This window comes from Stigmatopora argus, chromosome 11, assembly GCF_051989625.1.
Source record: "Stigmatopora argus isolate UIUO_Sarg chromosome 11, RoL_Sarg_1.0, whole genome shotgun sequence".
Classification (NCBI taxonomy): Eukaryota; Metazoa; Chordata; class Actinopteri; order Syngnathiformes; family Syngnathidae; genus Stigmatopora; species Stigmatopora argus.
This window is the reverse complement of record NC_135397.1, coordinates 6,367,191-6,389,556: the sequence shown is the minus strand read 5'-3', so window position 1 is coordinate 6,389,556 and position 22,366 is coordinate 6,367,191. Positions and strand designations below refer to the sequence as shown.

Here is a 22,366-nt window from a genome sequence, read left to right as displayed (position 1 = left end):
CATTATCAATTCAGTACTTTTTTAAGTCATGAAATTGGTGCAAAAATGTTTGAGATTCAGATAATTAAGCCATCACAACTGAAATTATTATTTTCAAATACTAATTAAAAGATGGCAATATTTTTGTGTTTCTTTATTATTCCCGAGGATGTCAATGACCTCAATTATAGATGGAATGACACGGGTCGTGCGTGTATACTGCATCTGTACATAGTCCCTATCATTGAAATGAAAAGCACGTGATGAACATGAAGTGTCCACGTCCATTTCCGGTTGTTCCTCCTCGGGAGAGGGCGGGGCTATGATGTCAAAGTATAGGCCGGAAAAAAATATCGGGGAAGCCTGCATGCAACTCGTTTGCGCACGTCTTCTCGCCGTCGCATTGAGTTGCCCCGCTGCTGCGTTCAGGGTCAGCATCCACGGTGGGAGAAAGCAATTACCGCCGCCAATTTCATCGTCACGCGGAGGTGTCCCCCCTGCTCCCCCACCTTTTTTTCCCTCCCTGCTAGCATCTCTCCGAGCCCCAGCCGCGGTGCTCCTCATCTTTCCCCTCCTTCCTCCCCTTCGCACGACTCACGGAGCGGATTCGCCAAGGCCACATCGCCGCCTTCCTTCAGCGGGATCCACCGCGACGAGGCTGGGGGTTCCTCCACGCTTTTTTTGACATTTGACAGATCCTCTTTGTGCGGGTGTGTGAGCGTGTTTGTGTGTGCGTGTGTGTCCGTGCGTGCGCTGGGTGGAGTCACCCCGGAATTCTCCACGTTTGGATTAAGCACAATCAGGTATGCCTCCACATCGGTGCTATTTGGACAAAATGTCCATTTGTCTCTTGCTAGTTTCTCATCTGACGGGCCTGTGTGTTCGCTCATGTTTGCGGTTTTACCTTGTTAATTAACACGCTATTTTTCTTATAATAATACTAATAATGATACTAATAATGATGATTTTCTAATGAGCAAGAATGGAAAGGAAGGCTCAATGAGGGTAGGCCAAGAGTGCCTTCCTTCAGAGCTTTCAAAGGACGGGGTTCCCTCTAGTGAAAATATTCACACCACCATTTTGTGGGTGACCCAAAAATTGAGACATCACTGGATTTAGGAGCACCGCACCCATGATTGGAAAAGACATTTGTGATCGGGTGTCATTTTCTGTGGATGGTGCTTCCGATGTCCACCTTATTGTGCGATTGAGAGCTACAAGAGCTTTATGTGTGATCTAAATGTCATTGGCAGCAAAATAAAATGAGGTCTGACACTTCCATTAATGTGAGTTTAGCATAGAATTACAAGAGTATTTAATGCATTCATTTTTCCAAACCCAAAGGGTATCCGAGCCAACTATGAGTACGAGTTCGCTCATGTACTTTTGTTGTTTTAGCGGAGAAAACATGGCGGACATGAACTTCATTTTGGTTGTATTGCCTATTAAGTTGTACTCATTCCTCACTTCTAGTGGGAAAATGTCTTGAAATACTTTTGAGTTGATGATGTATGTCAAGCTCTTGCGTCGTTAATCCCAAAAAAATGATTTGGAAATGTTGGGCTCCATCAAACTTGGATAGGCTCCAGCACCCCTTGCGGCTCTTGTGAGGATAAGTGGAATTGTAATTAACCATGATCTGGTGATAAATCGTTCTCCGCCATTTTGAAAGGTAAAATGTTGCCTCATCTCGAGAAACTTGGAATCAAAATAAACTCCCATGACAAAAATTGTAATAAATTGCCAGTCGAAAATACGTCTTGAGGGGGCGTTCACTTGCAGTTTGTGACTGGACGAGCGTTCTTTACCTTAATTCCGACACCACATGAAGGCGGCGTGGCGTCGTGCTTTGACGTTTGATCTGCCACTTGTTCGCCTTTTTAAACCCGTTTCACATCACAAAGGTGTCCTCTCGCTCTCTGTCTGAAACAAAAACAACAACAACAACAACCAAAAACAATCATTACTCTAAATCCCCTCACCTCTGCCTCCATGGGTCTCATTTCTTTAGGGAGCACCATGAAAGACGGCATCGCCAACAACAGCACGGCCAGCATCTCCGAAGCCAGAAAAGCTGTGGAGCAGCTCAAGATGGAGGCCTGCATGGATAGGATAAAGGTATTTCCTAATAAATGCCTTTCTGCTCTTTTCCTCCCAAAGAAAATACATTAACTACACCATGTACAGATTCATATTAATAATTAGTTTGTGATTATTGCCTAACTTCCTTCCTAATGTGTAAATCCTCCATTTCATGAAGATACAATAACACAATATACCACCATTCGATTTCCTACGTCTCAAATAATCACTTCCATTTGACCTAAATCCCCCCCAAAAATCCCCCACTGACCTTTTAAAAGTATTTACTTGTCTATGTCCTTTGTGATTTTTAATAATCCGGGACTTAATAATCATTTCCAAAAGATTTTTTTTTCCCTCCTGCGGCATGGTTTTTAATTTTCAGGAGTTTGAAGCAGAGACTTTAAAGTTTGCGTCATCAAGTCATTCATTACGTCCTCTCGCAGAAAGATTTCCCCACAGTGGAAGAGAGTTTGCTATCATCAGCAGAGCAGACCAGGCTGGAAGTCTGCCACGTACCGTCGTCGCCGCTCGCGATCCTTCATCCGTGTTGGAAGCTACTAAAGCTCACAAAATCCTGCTTCAAAAGTAGACTATCGCGTTTTGACGTGTCATTAAACCTCACGTCTTTTGTCATACGTCAACAAGAGACATATTTAGATGCGCCGTATCCATTGACAGGCATACGATTGAACATTTTAGCAGGTTTGGGGTCATGTGATGGTCAAAGTGTTCCCGGCATGTTCATTTCAGTGGGCAGCAGAGCTTAAAATGTCCAAGAGGATTTTGAAAGAAACAAGATTTTTTACATGTGGCTTCTAAACACATGAGCGAGTATTTGGCAAAAAAACCCTCCAGTCATACAGAAAGGCACATTTTAAGAAATACGTTTTTTTAAAAGTGCAACCAAAGTAAAGCGTTTGATGCGTCATCCATGTTATGTACATTATTAACTAAATATTTCATTGTGGAAACGTCAGTCTGCGAGAAACGTTGTTCCTTTTGTTGCGAATGCAATGGAATGGAATCAACATGGACGTCACATGGAAAATCATTGATTTCAATGTTGCTTGGCTATTGTATTCAAGATATTAATGTTAAAGTTTGATGACACAAAAACTAAAAATGTGCATGCCTTACTTGCATTCATCACTTTTCCCATAGAATTACAAGAGAAAAAAAGGGCTATAAAATCAGAGAAAATTGGGACATGTGGTCTTTTGGTCGCCGGTCTTTTGGTCGCCGGTCTTTTGGTCGCCGGTCTTTTGGTCGCCCGGACCGCGACAATGAACGACCAAAAGACCGGCGACCAAAAGACTGACGACCAAAAGACTGACGACCAAAAGACCGGCGACAAAACAAGGTAAAACAACACGGTCTACGCATCAATAAAAGCCAACAATGGCCATGAGCAGTTTCACTGAGCCGACGTGTGAGTGTAGAAGAGTTTGTATGTACATGCGTTGTCCCTTTAAGAAGGTACGTCAGTCAGGGTCTTAACAAGTTAGTTCTCCAACAAAAAACAATAAAAGTCCGGGAAATTTGGAGCTTTTCTTTAGCCTAATAATTAATAGGGCATAAAGTATGACTAAATAATAATTCGCAGTTTGTATTTAGGGAATTTGAGCAACGATTTAAATGGTAATTATCAATAACTTTCCGGGCGACCAAAAGACCGGCGACCAAAAGACCGGCGACCAAAAGACCGGCGACCAAAAGACCGGCGACCAATCGACCGTGTACCGAAATCAAGGCCTCCGAATGAGCAAAAAAAAAAATCACAGTCTCCTTAGTTGCAAGGCTGCATTCTTTTTTCTTGTTGTCCCATGTTATTTCATTCCACATGCACTCATTGATTTCTCTAATTCGTGTAATCTTGAGCGGAAGCTCGAATCGATTTTAAAATGGATCTCCACTTTATTTTCAAGTAAGCGATAGCTTTTTTTGCCAATTTGTGTAAATTGAATTGCCCCCAAAAATAATGCATCCTCAATACATCAGACAGTGCAATGCAAAGACATGTCAAATAACCAATCTGTTCCATAGGCGTTTTCCACCATTTTTTATATTTTTATCATCTAATAGGTTGTGAAGTGGAGGGCATTTGTGAATGACAGTAGCATAAAAAGAGGAAACACTAGGTGATTTTTTTTCTAAATTTAATTAAGGGACGTGACGTGTATCGGTGACAAGAGAGGACCGTCCCATTAATCGCTCAATCAGCCAAAGGAACGTCAACTGTGTTAATTAGATGGACTCTTCCTGCATCGGGGGGCTGCGGTGTAATTACCAGCCAGTCTGGACCTTAAACATACGCACACACACACTCATGCACACGCACATTCGCACATACACTCACACACACGCACATTCGCACACACACTGGGATTTTTCACTTTCTCAGCAGAACACCTAGCTAAATTTGCACTATAATTCACTTGGAGTATCCGAGTAATTATGCACAAGCGTGATGAAAGTCTTCTCTCTTTATGCAAGCGTTTACTGCCGTGATAAGTAAATGAGGTCTCTAAGGCCATGTTTTTCAAATATTCAGCTAAGGCAGAGATTTTACAGACAATCGCAGCGCGTGCATAAAAGAAGAATCATTCACTCTTACATTTATTTACATTTGATTCTTCAATGAAGCGAAGGGATATTTCATGACTGAAAATTTAGGCAAACTGGTACACTTGTTGTTGTTTCGTACTATAGTTTTATTTTAATACATTTTGTAAAATGGGTAATGGGCTTCTTGGCTATATTTAGCTGGGATAGCCTCCAGCACCCCCGTGACCCTCGTCAGGATAAGTGTATTCTTTTCAATGAGGGATTATTTTGTTAAATTTGGAAAACATATTTGTTATAATTTATATTCAAAATGTCTTCTTGCCAAATTGTTTTTCTGAAATTTCTATATTGTCTCAATAGTTCATTTATATTTGCGATATTTGGACTTTTGAGTTAAATTTCAAGAGAAATTGTTTATTCCTAAAAGTATTTTGATATTATAGTGCTTTTCATTTAATATCTTTTTTTTTTTTACAATTTTATAACTTTATTTTTAATTAACTGTGGCAAAATTAAAACTTTTCTCAAATTTACATTCATTCTTACTACTCTTTAAATAACTGTTCTCTAATAACTATATTTTTCTCTCACAATGCAATTTCTTTAATCTGTCATTTTTCAAACTACAGTTTTAAGACCATATTTTTGCAAAACTATGTTATGTTAAAATAACTTCTGGTTATGAAAGAAATGCAATCAAAATTTAGCTAAGCACGAGCACAACATGAAAAAACGAAGCATTATTACACAGCTCAGCATGAACATGATTTTTTTTATGGAGGTGAAAAATGATTGCTTTTTAAGTCTATAACTTATTCCGCCGCCGTTTTACACAAGCAGCTCTATTATGGCGAATGGCGCCATTTTCAGTGAGGTTGTAAACACTCTGATTAGTTGACATTTAATAGCTGTATTGATCTTCCTTTCTGCTGCGTCACACCAAATACAAAGAAGAAAAACAAAAACAGTCGGCCTCGCAGTTTGTGCAAATTGTTTGGGAAAATGCCACCTGTTTGTTCGGGGATTCTTTATCTCGCTGTCAGTCCATGCAACAACAACAAAAATAATGAAATGAATAAAGTATTTTGATTTAAAAAAAAGTTTTATGCTTTTTAAAAGGGACGATAAAGTAGTCTATTTTAGTTGTTTTCTCAAATTCGACTTGTTTTTGTTTAGTTACATTCACCTCCAAATTAAAACAATGGGAAAAATAACTTGTATATACAGTGGTACCTCGACACACGATCGTAATCCGTTCCGAGACTGAGATCGTATGTCGAGGTTTTCGTAACTCGAGCGAACGTTTCCCATTGAAATGAATTGAAAACAAATTAATTCGTTCCAACCCTCTGAAAAAACACCAAAAACAGGATATTGGATTGGAAAAAATGTTTAATTTTTTCTAATTCGCCATATATTGACAAAGTAATAAATAACGAGTGGTTTAATAGTAATAAAATGTGTTTAATAGCTGTAAAATTAGACGCATTTCGCGGAGGGGAGAGACAACGACAAACACGGAGGCGGAGGTGGGGGCTGTTCGGGGGCGACTTTATCCACGGCACTCATAAACAAACAAACTAATTTAAATTAACTTGGATAAATATATACAGACACACGCAAACATAAGTTTAATGTAACTTTACACAAAACTGAATTCTACTTTTGTCTTAACCTTTTGTTACCTTCGTTTTCCGGGTTAGCGGTTTGCCACGCCTCCACCCTCACGTTCGCTATCGATGGACTGTTTGTTGTTGTATTTTCTTCAAAATATTCCGAAAATGATGCACACAAATGTCCTCACAATAGGATAACGCACGACCACTTGCCAACGAGAAATAGGCTTAAATGGGCGATCGCGGGAGCTCCTTTCCTTAGAAAGAATAACAGGAAATGCAATAGCTGAGCTTACCCACGTATTGATTGTGGGTAATGAAGTTTTATTCTGAGAAAGGGTGCCATTGCCTATGGGTGTTGTGTACACGAGTATACTTCATGACCCAGAAAGCCCTCTTTTTGCCCGCGCATGCGCGTTGTGCATTTCCTGGTCGAAACTCGTCTGAATAAATCGTTCAGTCCTTGTAGATATAGTAGTTATACACGAAAGAGATGCAGCAAAAAAAGACAGTGCGCTACAATGATAAACAGCCTCTCATGTCATGGCCACCTGGCTTGGTCGCATCTCGAAATTTTAATCGTATCGCGAGCGAATTATTCAATCGAAATTTTCGTTGTACCACGAGCATGTTGTATTACGAGGTACCACTGTATTACAAATTAAATACTGTAATTTATTTTGAATTTTATGTTTTTTATTGTCATGACTTTTTTGGTTCAAAACTGAAATGATTGACACCCGTCCTTTCTCATTTTTATTCTATTCCCGTGATTTCGACAGGTGTCCAAGGCCGCCGCAGACCTGATAGCTTACTGCGACGCCCACATAAGGGAAGACCCTCTTATCGTACCCGTGCCGGCCTCGGAGAACCCCTTCCGGGAGAAGAAGTTCTTCTGCGCCATCCTCTGATGAGCCGTTTGCGTGGCACGGCCTGCCTCCTTTGTCTTGGCCGCTTTGAAGCGACTTGCCACGGGCGCCCACTCGGGTTTAGCGGGGTGGACCCCGCCCGCTGTTGGTCTGCTCATGTCCGGGCGGCTGAGGGGTTCTTCGGGTGGCGGTGTTGTTCAATTCAATAGGTTTGTTATTGCTTTGTTATTAGACAACAGCATTGTTCAGCTCTATCACGAGGTGCAAAGTGTTATTTTTTTTCCCCCAATTTTTACTTTATTTATTGATCCCAACTTGCCTCAGAAAACAGACGTGTGCCCAGTAGACATCTTTGCACCTTCTGCATCGTCTTTGGAACTTGGGGGGATGTTCAGTGGGCCAGTTTTAAAGTATTTGCAGCAGCGTGCACTGAAAGAAAGTAGGAAATCTGGTTTATTTCATAAATGAAGTGTTAAGAGAAAAGCCCAGCAGCGACGGAGTGAGCTGATATGTTTTATTTTGTATTTCTTTTCCCAACCTGTAGCCGCTTATCACTGCGCTTTTTAGTCCGAACGAGTTGATAACGCTTCTTTGCCATGCCCTGGCGCTTTTTAATCTTTTCTGTTTGTTTCCACCAACGCTCAAATCCGTCGTTTGTCTCATCTCGCAGCTCCTGATCGAAACATCGTTACTTGCAAAGTGGCAAGTGTTTATTGGGCGGGTTTCCTGACTTTTTAAAAAAAAAAATCATTTTCCCCCTTGAGAGAAAAGATTGGGATTCAAGCTGAAGCTGCATGTTCCATTGCGGCCATATTATGAAGAGCCACCCATGTATACGACCGGTCTTTTTCCAGCGTACAGTCTGTTTCGGTGCCAATCCTCGTGAGAGAGCGGTCCCACTGCACTCGCGTGCAATTTTTTTGGTTGTTTGCTTTATTTGGTCAAACAAGCACACTGTCTCCTGTACATAGTACGAGTATTTAAACAGCATTTACAAATTTTTACGATGAATTGTCGACGATTATTATTGTTCTCGGTGGTATTGTTGAATCTTTGTTGCACAGCATTGACTGCTACATGACATGTAGCGTGCTACTAAGCTTGTAGGAGACCTACCGTGGGTCGTTATTTACAAATCATGCAGTTGTTGATAGTACGTGAGTTGTTTGAAATTAGATAACGCAAATGGTATTCAATCTGTGAAACGTGAGGGAATGACGATACAACTGTTTGCAGGAGTCGTTTTAGTAGTATCGTTCTTTATAACATCCTGAGAATAGTCTTGGGATTTCTTCACTGACATTTTGAGGACGTTGCCAAAATTTCAACAATATAGATTACGGCCAAGGCTGATTTTTGCATGGTTTTCTCCCAAATGAGAACTGTTATGATATGAAATATGGCCTCCGTGGTGTCTTTGTAAGAGGTCGCCGTGCACTGGAAATGGCGCCGGGTGTCCGACATGTTGACAGTGTGCAGCTGTATTCCTAAATGGTATTATTGTTTTTTTTTTTTGTAAAAAGGAACAAATGCATTTAATTAGAAAGCTTTGTAAATCCTTTGGCGGATGAATTAAAGAAATATATCAAATGGGACTCATCTATCTCGCCACGCTTTTTATGTAGACACGACTGCACTGATTACCGTTAGAATCATTTCTAAGATCACTCTAAAATGATTTATTACTTAAACATAGCTTTTAGTGTTAAAAAATTAAATGTAAGAAAAGGACTAGTCAAAAATAAACCAAAAAGTTTTAGTCAATGTCTTAAAACATTTTCCCCCGAGAATTGATAGCATGCTGTGTCAGCAATAAAGTCCTGATTTTTCTTCTATTTCTGTTGTGTTCCCCTGGCGCTTTGATTTATTATGTCTAAAATCACAACTGTTTTATCAAGTGCAGATGGATTATACAATAGAAGCGGCGAGGTCGGTCGAATGCGTTCCATCGCGGGACACCGCTCGACTTCATTTCTGTTTTTGCTGAGAGGTGGTTCTTTTCACAAAATTTCTCAAAAAGTATCCAATGTATACTTGTTATGTTTATTGTGCTATTCTAACACATAGTTCAATTCCATACCGCTTATCCTCACAAGAGTCGTGGGATGTATGTATAACCCCAACACACATGAATAATAATCCAATTGAATTAAAAAGACATTTTGGCACATGTATGCCACCTTAAATGTTAACAATAATGTGGCTGATATAACCAAAAATATGATCATGTCTACATTTTAATGAGGTCAACTTTCCTAAACTTCACTTGCTTAATGAAGAGGTCAAATTTCTAGCTATTAAAATGAATATGGCATTTAAAAACGTTTAGTTTTTCACCCAATTAGATTTAAATTTCATAGTCCTTGCTTAACTGCCTTTATTTAGCCGCTTTAAAGCCCATCGTTTGTGCTACTCTAGAGGCTTGTCTTTGAACGCCAACTCCCAGAATGCACCTCGTAAAAGCTCCTCGCCTCCCATTGGTGGAGCTCTCTCTCGTGGCAAACATGAGGCGGTGCTGAGAGTGACAAGTATTGAGCTGCGGAGCTCAAATGAAGCCCCATATCGGATCCGTGTTTAGTGCCAGCGTTGCCGCTCGGAAGAAGTCTCCTCCCCGCTGCAGCTCGACGCCACTTCGGGCGAATGAAGCGTTCCGTCCATGCGGAGACTAGCGCTGGTTCTTCTGCCTTGTGCTCTCGCCGTGCTGGTGCACTTGTGGTCGCTTCAACAACGGTGCTCCGCGCCGCTGGACAACGACACGCACTCGGGTACTTTGACGCTTGACGGCCGTGCTTCACCCCCCTCGAATCGGACAACTTTCTGCACACGGGCGCTCCGACGAACTTTGGTCCTGACGCGGCGCTTTTCTTTTTAACGCTCTTATTTTTGTTAGTTGCACGGGAATTTTCAGTTGGAGTACGCAATTTAAGGCAAAAAAATGTGACAGCTGAGCGATTATGGTGTTTTGCTAGACCTCGCCGTGCTTTATAGCTTCATGTTAAGTCATAAAAGTGTTTTTAATGAACCTCACGATGATCATCATGTTGCATGATGCATGTGCAGCATTTAGGCATCAGGCGGCGGTCATGGATGTCTTTTGTCGATTGCAGATGGAGTGGTACCATTCTATGAAGTTCTGGTGGGAGTGCTATCAGCCAGGCAGCATTCCAAACTGCGACAAGCCATAAGGGACACCTGGCTGGGCTATCTGCACCAACACCCTCACTTCAAGCACAGGTCAGGAAAGTCCACATCCTCCTTCTGTTTCCATCCGTCACCCCCTCTCCTAAAGTGAAAAACAAAGCCCGCAGCTGGCAGCAAATATCCAAACTCATTTTCCCGTGCCCGACCGACGGGCAATCTTCTCCACATCCGTCATTCACCCAAAGCGGAATCGCAGATGCGGCGGGATGACCCGTGTAGCCGCCCTGAAGTAACCATGGTAACTGGAAGCGGATGGATAGACAGGGTTTTGCCAAACAATTGTATATGTCCTTGTTTCCAGAGTGGGGGTGAAGTTTATTGTGGGCAAACATGGGTGTCCTTTCCCCGAGGAAGACCGGGAAAATCCTTACTCCTGCTCTCTGCTCAACTTCACCGAGCCAGGTAATCAAAATACATCATGTGATGCAAATATAAGTATAATCAGAGGCGTTGAGTGTCAGGCAGCTTCGTTGGAACAAAGTCTTTGAATATGTGTTCTGAATAGAGGTAAAACACTCTTGATTGTCAAGGACACTGCTTTTTCTATCCGTAGTCAGTCTTAGAAAGAAACCCACAGTCAATGTTGCCGCTTAGACTACTGCTCGAACGCGAGCTGTGAAGCTCTAGAACACATGTGTCAAAGTGGCGGCCCGGGGGCCAAATCTGGCCCGCCGCATCATTTTGTGTGGCCCGGGAAAGTAAATCATGAGTGCCGACTTTCTGTTTTAGGATCAAATTAAAATGAAGAGTATAGATGTATATTAAATTTCCTGATTTTCCCCCTTTTAAATCAATAATTGTAATTTTTTAATCCATTTTTTCTGTGTTTTTAGTTCAAAAATCATTTTGTAAAATCTAAAATGATATATATTAAAAAAAAGCTAAAATAAAAATTGTTTTAGATCTATGAAAAACTGAATGTTCAGGGCTTTTACTCCAGTTCTTTTAATCCATGTATAAAAAGAAATCTAAATATTATATCTAAAATGGTCCGGCCCACATGAAGTCGAGTTGACGTTAATGCGGCCCGCGAACCAACCCGAGTCTGACACCCTTGCTCTAGAACATGTCTCATGAAATAATTGAACACGCTCGGCATCAACTGGGAGGTCATTGTTTACGTCTGCGGGCGTTAGTGTGGTGCACCACTACTTGCCTCTATAAAAATAAGATTACGGCCCATCATTATAGACTTTGTCAAGCTTATGGGTCATGGCATTGATATCTCATTTGTCGAGAACTTCCCCAGATGTGGCAATATCTGTAACTGCCAATCGCTTGTGTGCTCCGATGATCTCAAGTGCAACGGCAAAGAATTTTGCTCGGTTTTTAAATCCACTTCAGTATTTGACTTCTTATCCAGCCGAGTAAACGACTAATAAATGCTGATTGAAGCCATTTGGCTGTGCAGCATTAATCTCAAAGATTCCTACAATTAGCTGACTTGAAAAGACGCCTGAAGCTTAAAATTTCTCCAACCGTGGATTTGTACTGATTAGGCGAGAGACACAATAGCAAGGGTTTTTTTTCAGCCTCTTACTATTGAGGTACAGTTTGTGCAAGTAGTCTGGAAATTCAATATGTATAAACAGTTAAATACATTTGTTTTGTATCGAATATCAAGTATTTCTGGTGTCAGGTCATACCTGTAACGTCCACTATTAAAAGCATCCTATGGGTAAGGACAGAAAAAACTCCACTCAGTGGTCTAAAGTCCTATTTTCAGATGGAAGTCAATTCAGCATTCCATCTGGGAGTCAAGGACCCAGATTCTGGAAGAAGGTTAAGGTGCCTCACAATCCATCTGAACAATTTCCAAAGACAATGATAGTTGGGGGGGTCATATGAACAACTTTGGGGCATTCACAATTCAGCCACAATGTACCAATGTCAAAAGGGGGATCATCCACCGATGCTTAAAACCTGCAAAGAAAATATTTTAATATTCTTTAGGCCAATGCCAAAGCTGGTTCTAAGCTCATTAAACCTTCACTCACTTTCAGGACTTTATTTAGTATTTATGTATCTATTTTTACGTGTGCAATCGATTGGTCGCCCGTTGTCGAGGTCGGGGCAACCAAAAGACCGGCGACCAAACAAGGTAAAACAACACGGTCTACGCATCAATAAAAGCCAACAATGGCCATGAGCAGTTTCACTGAGCCAACATGTGAGTGTATAAGAGTTTGTATGTACATGCGTTGTCCCTTTTAAGAAGGTACGTCAGTCAGGGTCTTAACAAGTTCTCCAACAAAAAACAATAAAAGTCCGGGAAATTTGGAGCTTTTCTTTAGCCTAATAATTACTAGGGCATTAAGTATGACTAAATAGTAATTCACAGTTTGTATTTAGGGAATTTGAGCAACAATTTAAATGGTAATTATCACTTACCCTCCGGGCGACCAAAAGACCGGCGACCAATCGACCGTGTACCTATTTTTATAACTCCATCACTAGCCCGATAAACTCCCACTCTCCTTTTGGATAAAAAAAAGACCCCAAAAAATAATTGGTTGACCTCAAGCCCACTTATCCCAATTGTACCCCTGCTGCGTGATTGGTAAGGTCACCCAACTCACTGACCACCCACTGCTTCCAGGTAAAGCTAATCTTATAAGCAGAGATGCGTTTACACATAAAACAAAGAGATATTTTCCCTCAAATGTCGTCGTGACGTTTTGTTTTTCCTTTAAATTCCCGTCATTGTTTCTGCCACTATTTTGTGGCTAAAAAAACATTGAAGCTATCTATTGGAATTTTAATTAAGACTAATACTATTCCTGCAAAACGGTGATAAACTTGAGGTTAATAACATTCAGAGGTGGAGGTGTTAAATGAAATGAGTTGCCTTTGATCAGTTTGTAGGAAAATGCACGTGTTTTTGTTGTTCATTTTTCTTATGCGCTTTTATCCCACAACATTATTAAAACAATAGCGAAATTGTCATAACCATTAAGACTACATTTGCATTTAGAATACTCTGCGATGGGTGTTTTTCGGAAATAATTCTACAACCATAACATGCACACGGAGAAAAATAATCCTCTTTAGCTTTTTGCATATTGAACGTTAGGATTGATATGATTTAAAAACCAAAATACTAGGCTTAATGAACATTTTATAACTATTTTTTGAAGTATAACTATTTATTAGAGCATCTTTAATTTGCCTAAAATAAATCAATATTGTACCATACTACAGCAACAGTTTAAAAATAATCCTCTTTAGCTTTTTGCATATTGAACATTAGGTTTGATAATATTAAAAACCAAAATACTAGGCTTAATGAACATTTTCTAACTATTTTTTGAAGTATAACTATTTATTAGAGCATCTTTAATTTGCCTAAAATAAATCAATATTGTACCATACTAAAGCAACAGTTTAAAAATAATCCTTTTTAGCTTTTTGCATATTGAGGTTTGATAATATTAAAAACCAAAATACTAGGTTTAATGAACATTTTATAACCATTTATTAGAGCATCCTTAATTTGCCTAAATTAATCAACATTGTACCATACTACAGCAACAGTTTATTTTATTCCTATTTTCATTAAATATATATATATATATATATATATATATATATATATATATATATATATATATATATATATATATATATATACACACACAGGCTTGACTTGTGAATTTATGTAAAAAATAAATACAAAATAAAAAAGACAGACTTATCTTGTTGCTGCATTTATTCAGAAGGAGACCAAATAACTGTAAAATCATTTCCCCTGTTATTTTGAAGTCTGGTTATAGCAAAGCGAACTAGAAGGAAAAAGTCATCTGACTTGTGGTTCCTTCCCATCACACTGTTTGTGCCCTTTGCAACTAGTTTTGCTAACTGTAAATTGCCTTCTTAATAACAGCCATAAAGGTGTCTTCCAGGTTATCGCGACAGCGCTCCTCTCTATTAAGTGGCAAATGTCAAGAAGCTCTTGGCCCTCTGTCCGACCAAACGTGGGCACTCTTGTATATTACTTGTCTGGAGCAATACTAAAAACGGACATTTTGGAAAATCAGCCTCGCGTATAAGTGCGCTTCAATTTGTGGATTTTCGATGTTTGTGTCAGCTTATCTTTGGATGAGACAGACACACACAGGAGGCTTTTTAATGATTATTTTCAGGGTATTCTAGCGAGAATATAGTCAAGGTCTGCTTCCTTTGTGTACTTTTCGACAATTCATCTCGCCTCATATTTCAACGTGACAATCCGTGGCTGAGTTTTCCACCGAAGATGCCAGTTATACATATTTGTGTTGAAATATTTCAATTTCAATGTCTTTAAAGGACTTGAACTACGCCAAATGACTGAAAAAGTGTTAGAAACAGAAGTGTTGGCCTCGCATGTTTTTAATATAACATGGTGCTGTTGGGTTTTATGTCGGTTATTAATGCATCTTCAGATATTTTATATATTATCAAACTGCATTTTATAGGATGTCTTTTCTTCACTCTATTCAATGAGCTTTTTGGTGCAAATATTGTAGTTTTGTGGTCCATAAGGCGGTCCGTATTATTGTGTGTAACTTGAACTAGCATTCATTACTTTGCAACTTGTTTTATATTATATATGTTAGTAATAGTATGATTTTTTTTGTTTTTCTTTTGGTGTGGCCTTCTGTCTTGTTTGAACAAATACACAGACACACTAATCTTTCAGGTCTTTTCAGCACTCTGCTACATTTGCTCAACTTGACATAACAATAGCCTCCAATGAATAAGCCTTAATCTTTTAATTGATCTCCAGCATATCAATGTGACTTTTTTTTTTTACAGTTCAGCATTAACCACACAGTTTGAGGCTACATTTTTCACAGTTAAATCACTATAGCAAGGGGACATTGGTCTTCTTCTGTCACTTGATATTTCCTTAAACAAATTGTTTGCATGGAGATATTACTCACGCATTGTTTTCATTTTTTTGTGCTTTCTTGACTCAGAAGCAGGACAGGATGCCGAGAAAGAAATCGTGACGGTAACCGACCCTTCCATGCTGGTCCCCTCTGACGTTTCTGCGATAGCCCTGGATTTTAAAGTGCTCCACCCAGTTGTGATCACCAAGCTGGGGGTCTTTCCCCGAGGAGGCCGGTCCGAGCTTACGAGCAATGTGACTGTAAAGCTCCTGCAGCTGGATCAAGAGGTGCCTCCTTTTTTGTTGCTCCATTTACAACCTTCCGAGTAAAATAGCTTTTCCTAATGATCTTTTTTTTTTTTTTGCAGGAGGCTGTGGTAACGGCTCGCTTCAGCGCCATCAGCACAGGGACCCTCGTAAGCGGAATATGGTACAAACCAGTGGAGCAGTTTATCCTGCCCAAGGTAGGTTGTTATTTATTTTTGTGAGTGAGAGCAAGGTCGCGAGAAAACAAAGCGTGCTTGTTTTTCCAGGGTTTTGAGGGGACGCTAGTATGGGAGAGTTCAGACTCCGACGTACTGACCACAGTCAACGTGTCTTATGCGCAGCTCAACGATGGAGGAGGCGTACTCAAGATCTCCTCTGTAAGTAAAGTAGTCGGTAGGGGTGAGACGAAAGCACGAAAAAGAGAGCTAAAGTTTTTGTTTTTGTAAACCACAGATTGCGGAAGGTATACTTCCCCATAGGAGTGCCCTTGGATTTCCTGGTCTGGCTGGAGGATTCACCTTTACCATTTACGGTTGGTCCCAATTCCCCGTCTAAACATTTCAATTTCAAAACCTTGTTTCCCCTGGCAAGTGAAGCCACTCCATTCTTTTAGCCTCACGGCTCTTACCTTCTCTCGCACCTCATCTTGTTGCGCTCTATTATTGATTTCACACTTTTGCGGTTCGTTAGGTTTTAGTTTAGCGTCAAAAAGATTCTGGCTACTTTGGGGAAAACTGTTTTAGATTTGCAGTGTTAATAATACCTTGCAACAATAGGCTTGAATGTTATGTTTTTGTTCTAATGTTTTTTCATGGCCAGTATATCAATATCCCTTTTTAAAATTCTATAATATCGTCAGAAGTACCGTATTTTGCTGTTTAATATACCCCCCCATTTAATATACCCGGGTATATTACAAGGCAGGGGTATATTAAATGGCGCACAAACGGGAAGGTACGATCCACTACGCACTCTTTATGCCATGACGGGGTGCATCAACATTTTGCAGACTAAAACTACTTACTGCTCAGATTAAAACTACTTACTGCTGAATAAAGTCTGACTTGGAATTTGAATGAACTTAAGTATCTATAATTATGCCCCCATGAACACCATACAAATCTTGTCAAAAAAGCGGAGTTGCCGTTTAATATACCCGGCCGGGTATATTAAACGGCAGGGGTATATTAAATGGCGCACAAACAGGAGGCTCAAAAAAGCAAAAATCATTTAATATACCCAGGTATATTAAACGGCAAAATACGGTAGTTCTTTTTTTTGCAACGCTTTGTGTACTTTTTCCGTACCACCCCAAAAAACTTCTCCCACTGCTATGTGTCAGACCGGAGCAGTCTCTCCGAGCACCTGCGGGGTCGTCCAGCCAGGATGGAACGGCACGCCTCGGGGCTACGGCGGGAGAACGCCGCCTTAGAGCAAGAGAGCCTGAGGCACGGCGACATAGTGTTTGTGGACGTGGTGGACACCTACAGGAACGTGCCTTCCAAACTGCTTCAGTTCTACAAATGGTACGACGTCAAGTGCTAATGACTCTGCTCTCCCTGTTTAAATTGCCCGGGCCCTCCAAGGAAATCAGCCATCTAAAACGGGAGTATGTCATTGCCTCACCAGCGTCCCACTGTCGGAGGCACAGATGTAATCAGTGCGACGGTGTCATCAATTATCCAGACGTGGGATAAACACTTGCATATTGGAGCCTAATCAATCAATGAACACAATTTCCAACTCATCGGGGGTTTGTTTGATCAAAATACGAAGTATCTTTTTTTTTGGGACAGCGAGATGCACCAATAATTTAATGTCACTAACCATGCTTCTATCCCACTGTGATCTTTTAACTATTAATTTAACCGTTTATAGGACCCTCATTTAAATTCGGTGAAGGTTATTGGAGGCTGAAAGCTGAATGTGTTTTCAGTTTTCATTTTAAGAATATAAAATCATTCAAATCCTGAAATTTCCTATGTGATAGGTCAGTGGAGAACGTTGACTTCCGTTTGTTCCTGAAGACGGATGACGATTGTTATATCGACGTGGACTCGGTCCTAATGAAGATCGAGCGCAAGGGGCTCAAGCGCAACAATTTCTGGTGGGGAAAGTAAGTAAAGACTGGTATCGTACTTTGCAGCGTTTTTTTATTCTCAAATATGTACTAAGACGGCATTCCAACCCAGTTTCAGACAGAGCTGGGCAGTGGATCGCATCGGGAAGTGGCAAGAGCTGGAATACGCCAGTCCCGCCTACCCGGCTTTTGCGTGCGGGTCCGGCTACGTGGTGTCGCGTGACCTGGTCCAGTGGCTCGCTCGTAATTCGGAGAGTCTAAAGGCCTACCAGGTAGTCGCTCGTTTCGAACACCAGTCACCTTGCTGGAAACCACGCATGTAATGGGGAGCTTATCGATGTGTCACCCCAGGGGGAAGACGTGAGCATGGGGATATGGATGGCAGCTGTTGGACCTCAGAAATATCAGGTAAGCAATAAATTGGAAGCTAGTGAAATGCTCCGTTGGATTGGCAAAATTTTACAACGTGCCGCATGTAAAACCACATTCGTCCTTCCTTTGTTTTCGTTTTATCAAAGCACCAATCATCATGCTTGTTTTGTTCATTACAAACCAGATGGGGCGCGTGACACGATGCGATATCAGTAATGGAATTACGCTTCACATTTGAATACGTGCTGTGCACAAGAATTTATTGACAGGATAGAGGAATACATTTTGACTACTGTCAAATATTCATTCATTTTCCGTACCGCTTATCCTCACGAGGGTCGCTGGAGCCTATCCCAGTTAACTACGGGCACCAGGTGGGGCACACCCTGAGCCAATCACAGGGCACAAGGAGACGGACAACCCTTCGCGCTCACACTCATACCTAGTGGCAATTTATAGTGTTAAACTAGCCTACCATGCGTGTTTTTGGGATGTGGGAAGAAATCAGAGTACCCGGAGAAAACCCACACAAGCTCGGGGAGAACATACAAACTCCCCACAGGATGGTCCAGACTTGGGATCGATTGTGGATTCGTCCTTGGACCCCAAACCACCACAAAATTATGTGGAAATTGGAGTTTGTCGTCTTTGAATTATGCAAACAAACATGTCATGTCATGCAAATCAACTACTAATGCTTGCCCTTTAAAAAAAAAGAAGTGTGCTTGAAGACCACCTGGGTGCATCACTGTGTTGTTTAGTCTCCACACAACAGACTTGTTTACAGTCTGGTCGGTGAGCAAAATAACCCGTTGGCGACAGTGCATGTTAACTTAACGCTTCTCCTGGCCAGGACCCCAGCTGGCTCTGCGAAAAAGAATGCTACCTGGACATGCTGTCGTCACCCCAGCACACGGCCGAGGAGCTGCGTGTCCTGTGGGACAGGAAGAGGACGTGTGATGACCCGTGCGGATGTCCCTGGAGACTGTAAGGTCTGGATCACGTAATGCGCAACACTGCTTTTTTTGTGACATTTCAGCTTTTGCGCTTTCTCCATACGTCAAATTGTTCGCACTGTAATGCCATTTTAGTGTTTTATGATTTTATTATAGCCGATAACATTGTTATATTATGTTATTATCGCCGATAATTTGCTTTTTTCCTGTCATACCGTCTTGCCGTTCGTTATCATTGTACAAAATGTGATGTTGCCTTACTGTACTTATAATAGAAGTGTAGATGAGATTATATGTAGACAAATCATTGTATCATTTACAACACCGACTTTTGACACAACACTCCTTTGCGGGACATAAAAGAGAATTCAAGAGAGGAAACTGTTTCGAGTTTATTTTAGGCTAAAATGCACATTTATATTCATGTTGGTATTGTTTTATTTGCATTTCAGCTCAACAACAGTGAAAGTCCAAAATCAGCAGATTAGTACATTCGTTTGTTACTGAAGTCTTTTTTGCATCTTAAAAGAAAATAACTCTGAAGTACAGTGTTTTTCTGAGATGTCAATCATCAACATGTGGAATATTTTCAGAAACCAAATACACTTTGGTGCTATGTTATTTTGACAATGACAGTGAGTTTTTATGACTTCATCTTCATCCGTGAATTGAAAAAAAAAAACATTGAAGCCATTTCATATAACGTTTTTCACGTCAGTCATGGAATTGGAAAAAAAATGAAAACAATGTAGTTTTCTAGTCATTTTTTTCCACAAATCTTTTAACGTTCAAGTTTTTCATTAAACTAGTACTTCAAAGTAACGCAATGGGCACAGCACAAACCTGGAGTACATTCAGATGCCAGGTTTGGCACTATTAAATGTTCAAATACTACATGAGCTAAATTTTCATGGTTTAGCTGATGTATATAATGACCCTATTTTGGTCAGCAATTATATTTATGCCATTGTTTTTTGTGCCATACAATCAGTGGCAAAGAAGCATTAGAAATGCCCACACTTGACCAAGGATGATATTTTTCCTTGGCACTAATTTCCACCAAGACAGGCTTTCAGAGCTCAAGGCACAAAAAAAGAAGACTTTCATCGATGCGTGCATTCAGAAGGACTTCAATTGTAAGTGAAGGTAAGACCAGAATGGCTTTTTTTAATTAAATGTCATTTTTTTGTGCTACATTTTGCATACTTGAAGAATACAGATTTCAAGATAAACAGCTACTTCAGTATTATATAGGAGTCAAAAAGAGAGGAAAAAAAACATATAATCTATTGTAGAGTAAGGATTTTTTCTTAAAAACAAGACCATGTATAGTAAGGCTTAAAAAATGACCATGTATACTAAGACTTTTTAAAAATGATCATGTAAAATAAGTAAATGTATAGTCTCATTTCATCTCATTTTCTGAACCGCTTTATCCGCATTAGGGTAGAAGGAAACAAAGGAGGATGGATTTTATGTACAAATAAAAAATATTTTTGGTGAGTAAAATGTGGCTATATTCCTAAATAATATTTCAATTGTATGAGGTTATTATTGATGCTTTTTTATATGTGTCGCATAATACACGTTAGTATTATGAAAACAATGTACTTTTATGTGTCTATTTTTGATACGTATTACCCATGTCAGAGTTCAAAGGTCGGCTCCACCCCTCAAAATAGCGGATGAGCCAGCTGCCAGTCCTTTGGTAGACTGCAGGCAGCTCAGAAGTGACGATTTACCGAAGAAAGACCCGATAAAGTTCTCACAGGACACGGTACGTTGTCATTTGGGGATTTCGAAGCCCCAGTTCTCATTTGAAGAGTGCTTTATGACGGTAGTAGCATGCTTCGATCGCGTGATGTGGCCCAATGTGGATGCAGACAGTAAAATGTTTGCAAACAAATTGGCTACATTGCGTTACCTACAGCTCTTAATGTTTCATTCCATTGTGTGTTTCAGTTCCTCAACGAGCAAGGATTGCTGAGAAACATCAAGAATGGGGCCATAACAGCCAAAAAGGAGCAACTTGTCGACGCCATAACGAGCTGTTTGTCAGCAAAGTGAGTCATTTTTTTTTAAATAGTAGTTTCTATTTACTATATCCGTGTAATCATTAAATATCAGCGTTCGGTATTCACGGCTTTGCTAAATTAGCTTGTTTTTCATAATGATACATTCCAATTATGAATGAAAACACTAACTGGCTTGGCGTTGATTTTTATTTTATTTTTTAAATAGCAACAACTTGTGTGGATAACTCACACCCACATTAATGCCATCAGTGGAGGTGTAAGGAATAAACGGTACACTTTTATAGAATATAGACATTTCCCTTCACTTTCTTAAAGGAAGACCTCAGGGCTTGGACCTTTTCATTTTTTTTTTTTTTAAATGCGTTTGAGACATTCAGTCAACAAAAGCGCAGGGGCCATTTTTCACTTGAGTTAAAACATATGATAAAATAACAATTTTCCCTCATTATAGGTCTCCAAACTGGTCCTCGAGGGCTGCTGTGGGTGCAGGTTTTGGTTCCAACAGATCCAACATTAACAGTTGAACCAATGGGTTTTTTCTGCTGAAAAAAGAATCACCTGAATGCAATCCAGTGATTGTACTACTAGGATACCAGATTGGAATGAAAACCTGCACCCTCCGCTGCCCTTTCTGGAATAGTTTGGGGACCACTGGTCAAAAGGGTTAAATGAGCAATTCTATAATCATGCTGTGTTTTGTAGAGGTTTAAAGCCACGGATGTACACGGTGGAAGAGGTGACAGCTGTCAAGGCAAAGGTTGTGGACGATGTAGGACCCAAGTGTTTCAGGTTATTTATTTTCTTGTAATGTGTACTAAACCTACTCATTGTGTATGTTGCTTCTCTTCAGTGTCCACCCAAGTTTACCAAATCAACGCTGAAGAAAGATGACCAGACAAACTTCCCCAAAAAGGGTGACATTGGTGGACGGCACACTTTTTGACACCAACATCCCCTCAGGTACTTGTCATTATAGAGCAGGTGTCTCCAACTCTGGTCCTCAGGGTCCCTATCCAGTATGCTTTCCATATCTCCCACCACATTTGAATCAAATGATCAAGATGTGATGGAAAATAAACTGGACAGGAGCCCTCAAGGAATGCAGTTGGAGATTCCTCTTATAAAGACTCAGATCATTTTAAAGTCACCATGTTTCTGCAGTGGATGTCTAATATTTATTTATTTTTTCCTCCTAGGGCTTTAATATTGTGCCTTCTTTAGCAGTGGGATGAAGGCTTGCTGACTGAGGAAAACAGAGCCTTTCTGATGTTGGTAAAACCTAACTTAACTCATCCTGTCCATTTTTTTAATGTTGACTTTTTTTATTTTCCAGAGTGCCAATAAGAGATTCTTTGTCCATGAACAGCAACACAACCTCATCTTTAAATGCTGGATGACTTGTGGACCTATTCTGATAACCCCTTTTTGTGGAAAAATAAAAGTTCTTGAAATGTACATATGCATTCTTTT

At 40.3% G+C, this 22,366-nt stretch overlaps 2 protein-coding genes across 6 annotated transcripts; both read left to right on the top strand.

The window, feature by feature from the left end:
* The first annotated feature begins 310 nt into the window (after positions 1-310).
* On the top strand, positions 311-8,704 carry gng4 (G protein subunit gamma 4). The gene is made up of 3 exons (XM_077614300.1): positions 311-782; positions 1,991-2,097; positions 7,028-8,704. Exons 2-3 carry the CDS (start codon positions 1,999-2,001, stop codon positions 7,154-7,156), a joined length of 228 nt encoding a protein of 75 aa, XP_077470426.1. The 5' UTR covers positions 311-782; positions 1,991-1,998; the 3' UTR covers positions 7,157-8,704.
* Positions 8,705-9,629: 925 nt separating this feature from the next.
* On the top strand, positions 9,630-22,351 carry b3galnt2 (beta-1,3-N-acetylgalactosaminyltransferase 2). Of its 5 annotated transcripts, none has more exons than XM_077613597.1 (17): positions 9,630-9,879; positions 10,222-10,348; positions 10,617-10,717; positions 15,274-15,473; positions 15,554-15,649; positions 15,719-15,829; positions 15,906-15,984; positions 16,795-16,978; positions 17,443-17,568; positions 17,645-17,804; positions 17,884-17,940; positions 18,758-20,637; positions 20,823-20,923; positions 21,599-21,653; positions 21,747-21,856; positions 22,093-22,164; positions 22,230-22,351. In XM_077613597.1, the coding sequence occupies exons 1-12, from the start codon at positions 9,771-9,773 to the stop codon at positions 18,893-18,895; spliced, it is 1,488 nt and encodes a 495-aa protein (XP_077469723.1). In that variant the 5' UTR covers positions 9,630-9,770; the 3' UTR covers positions 18,896-20,637; positions 20,823-20,923; positions 21,599-21,653; positions 21,747-21,856; positions 22,093-22,164; positions 22,230-22,351. The 5 variants fall into 5 exon arrangements, with proteins under 5 accessions (XP_077469723.1, XP_077469722.1, XP_077469721.1 ...); XM_077613596.1 differs by having other exon boundaries at positions 21,599-21,665; positions 22,121-22,164; XM_077613595.1 differs by having other exon boundaries at positions 21,599-21,665.
* The last annotated feature ends 15 nt before the right edge of the window (positions 22,352-22,366 follow it).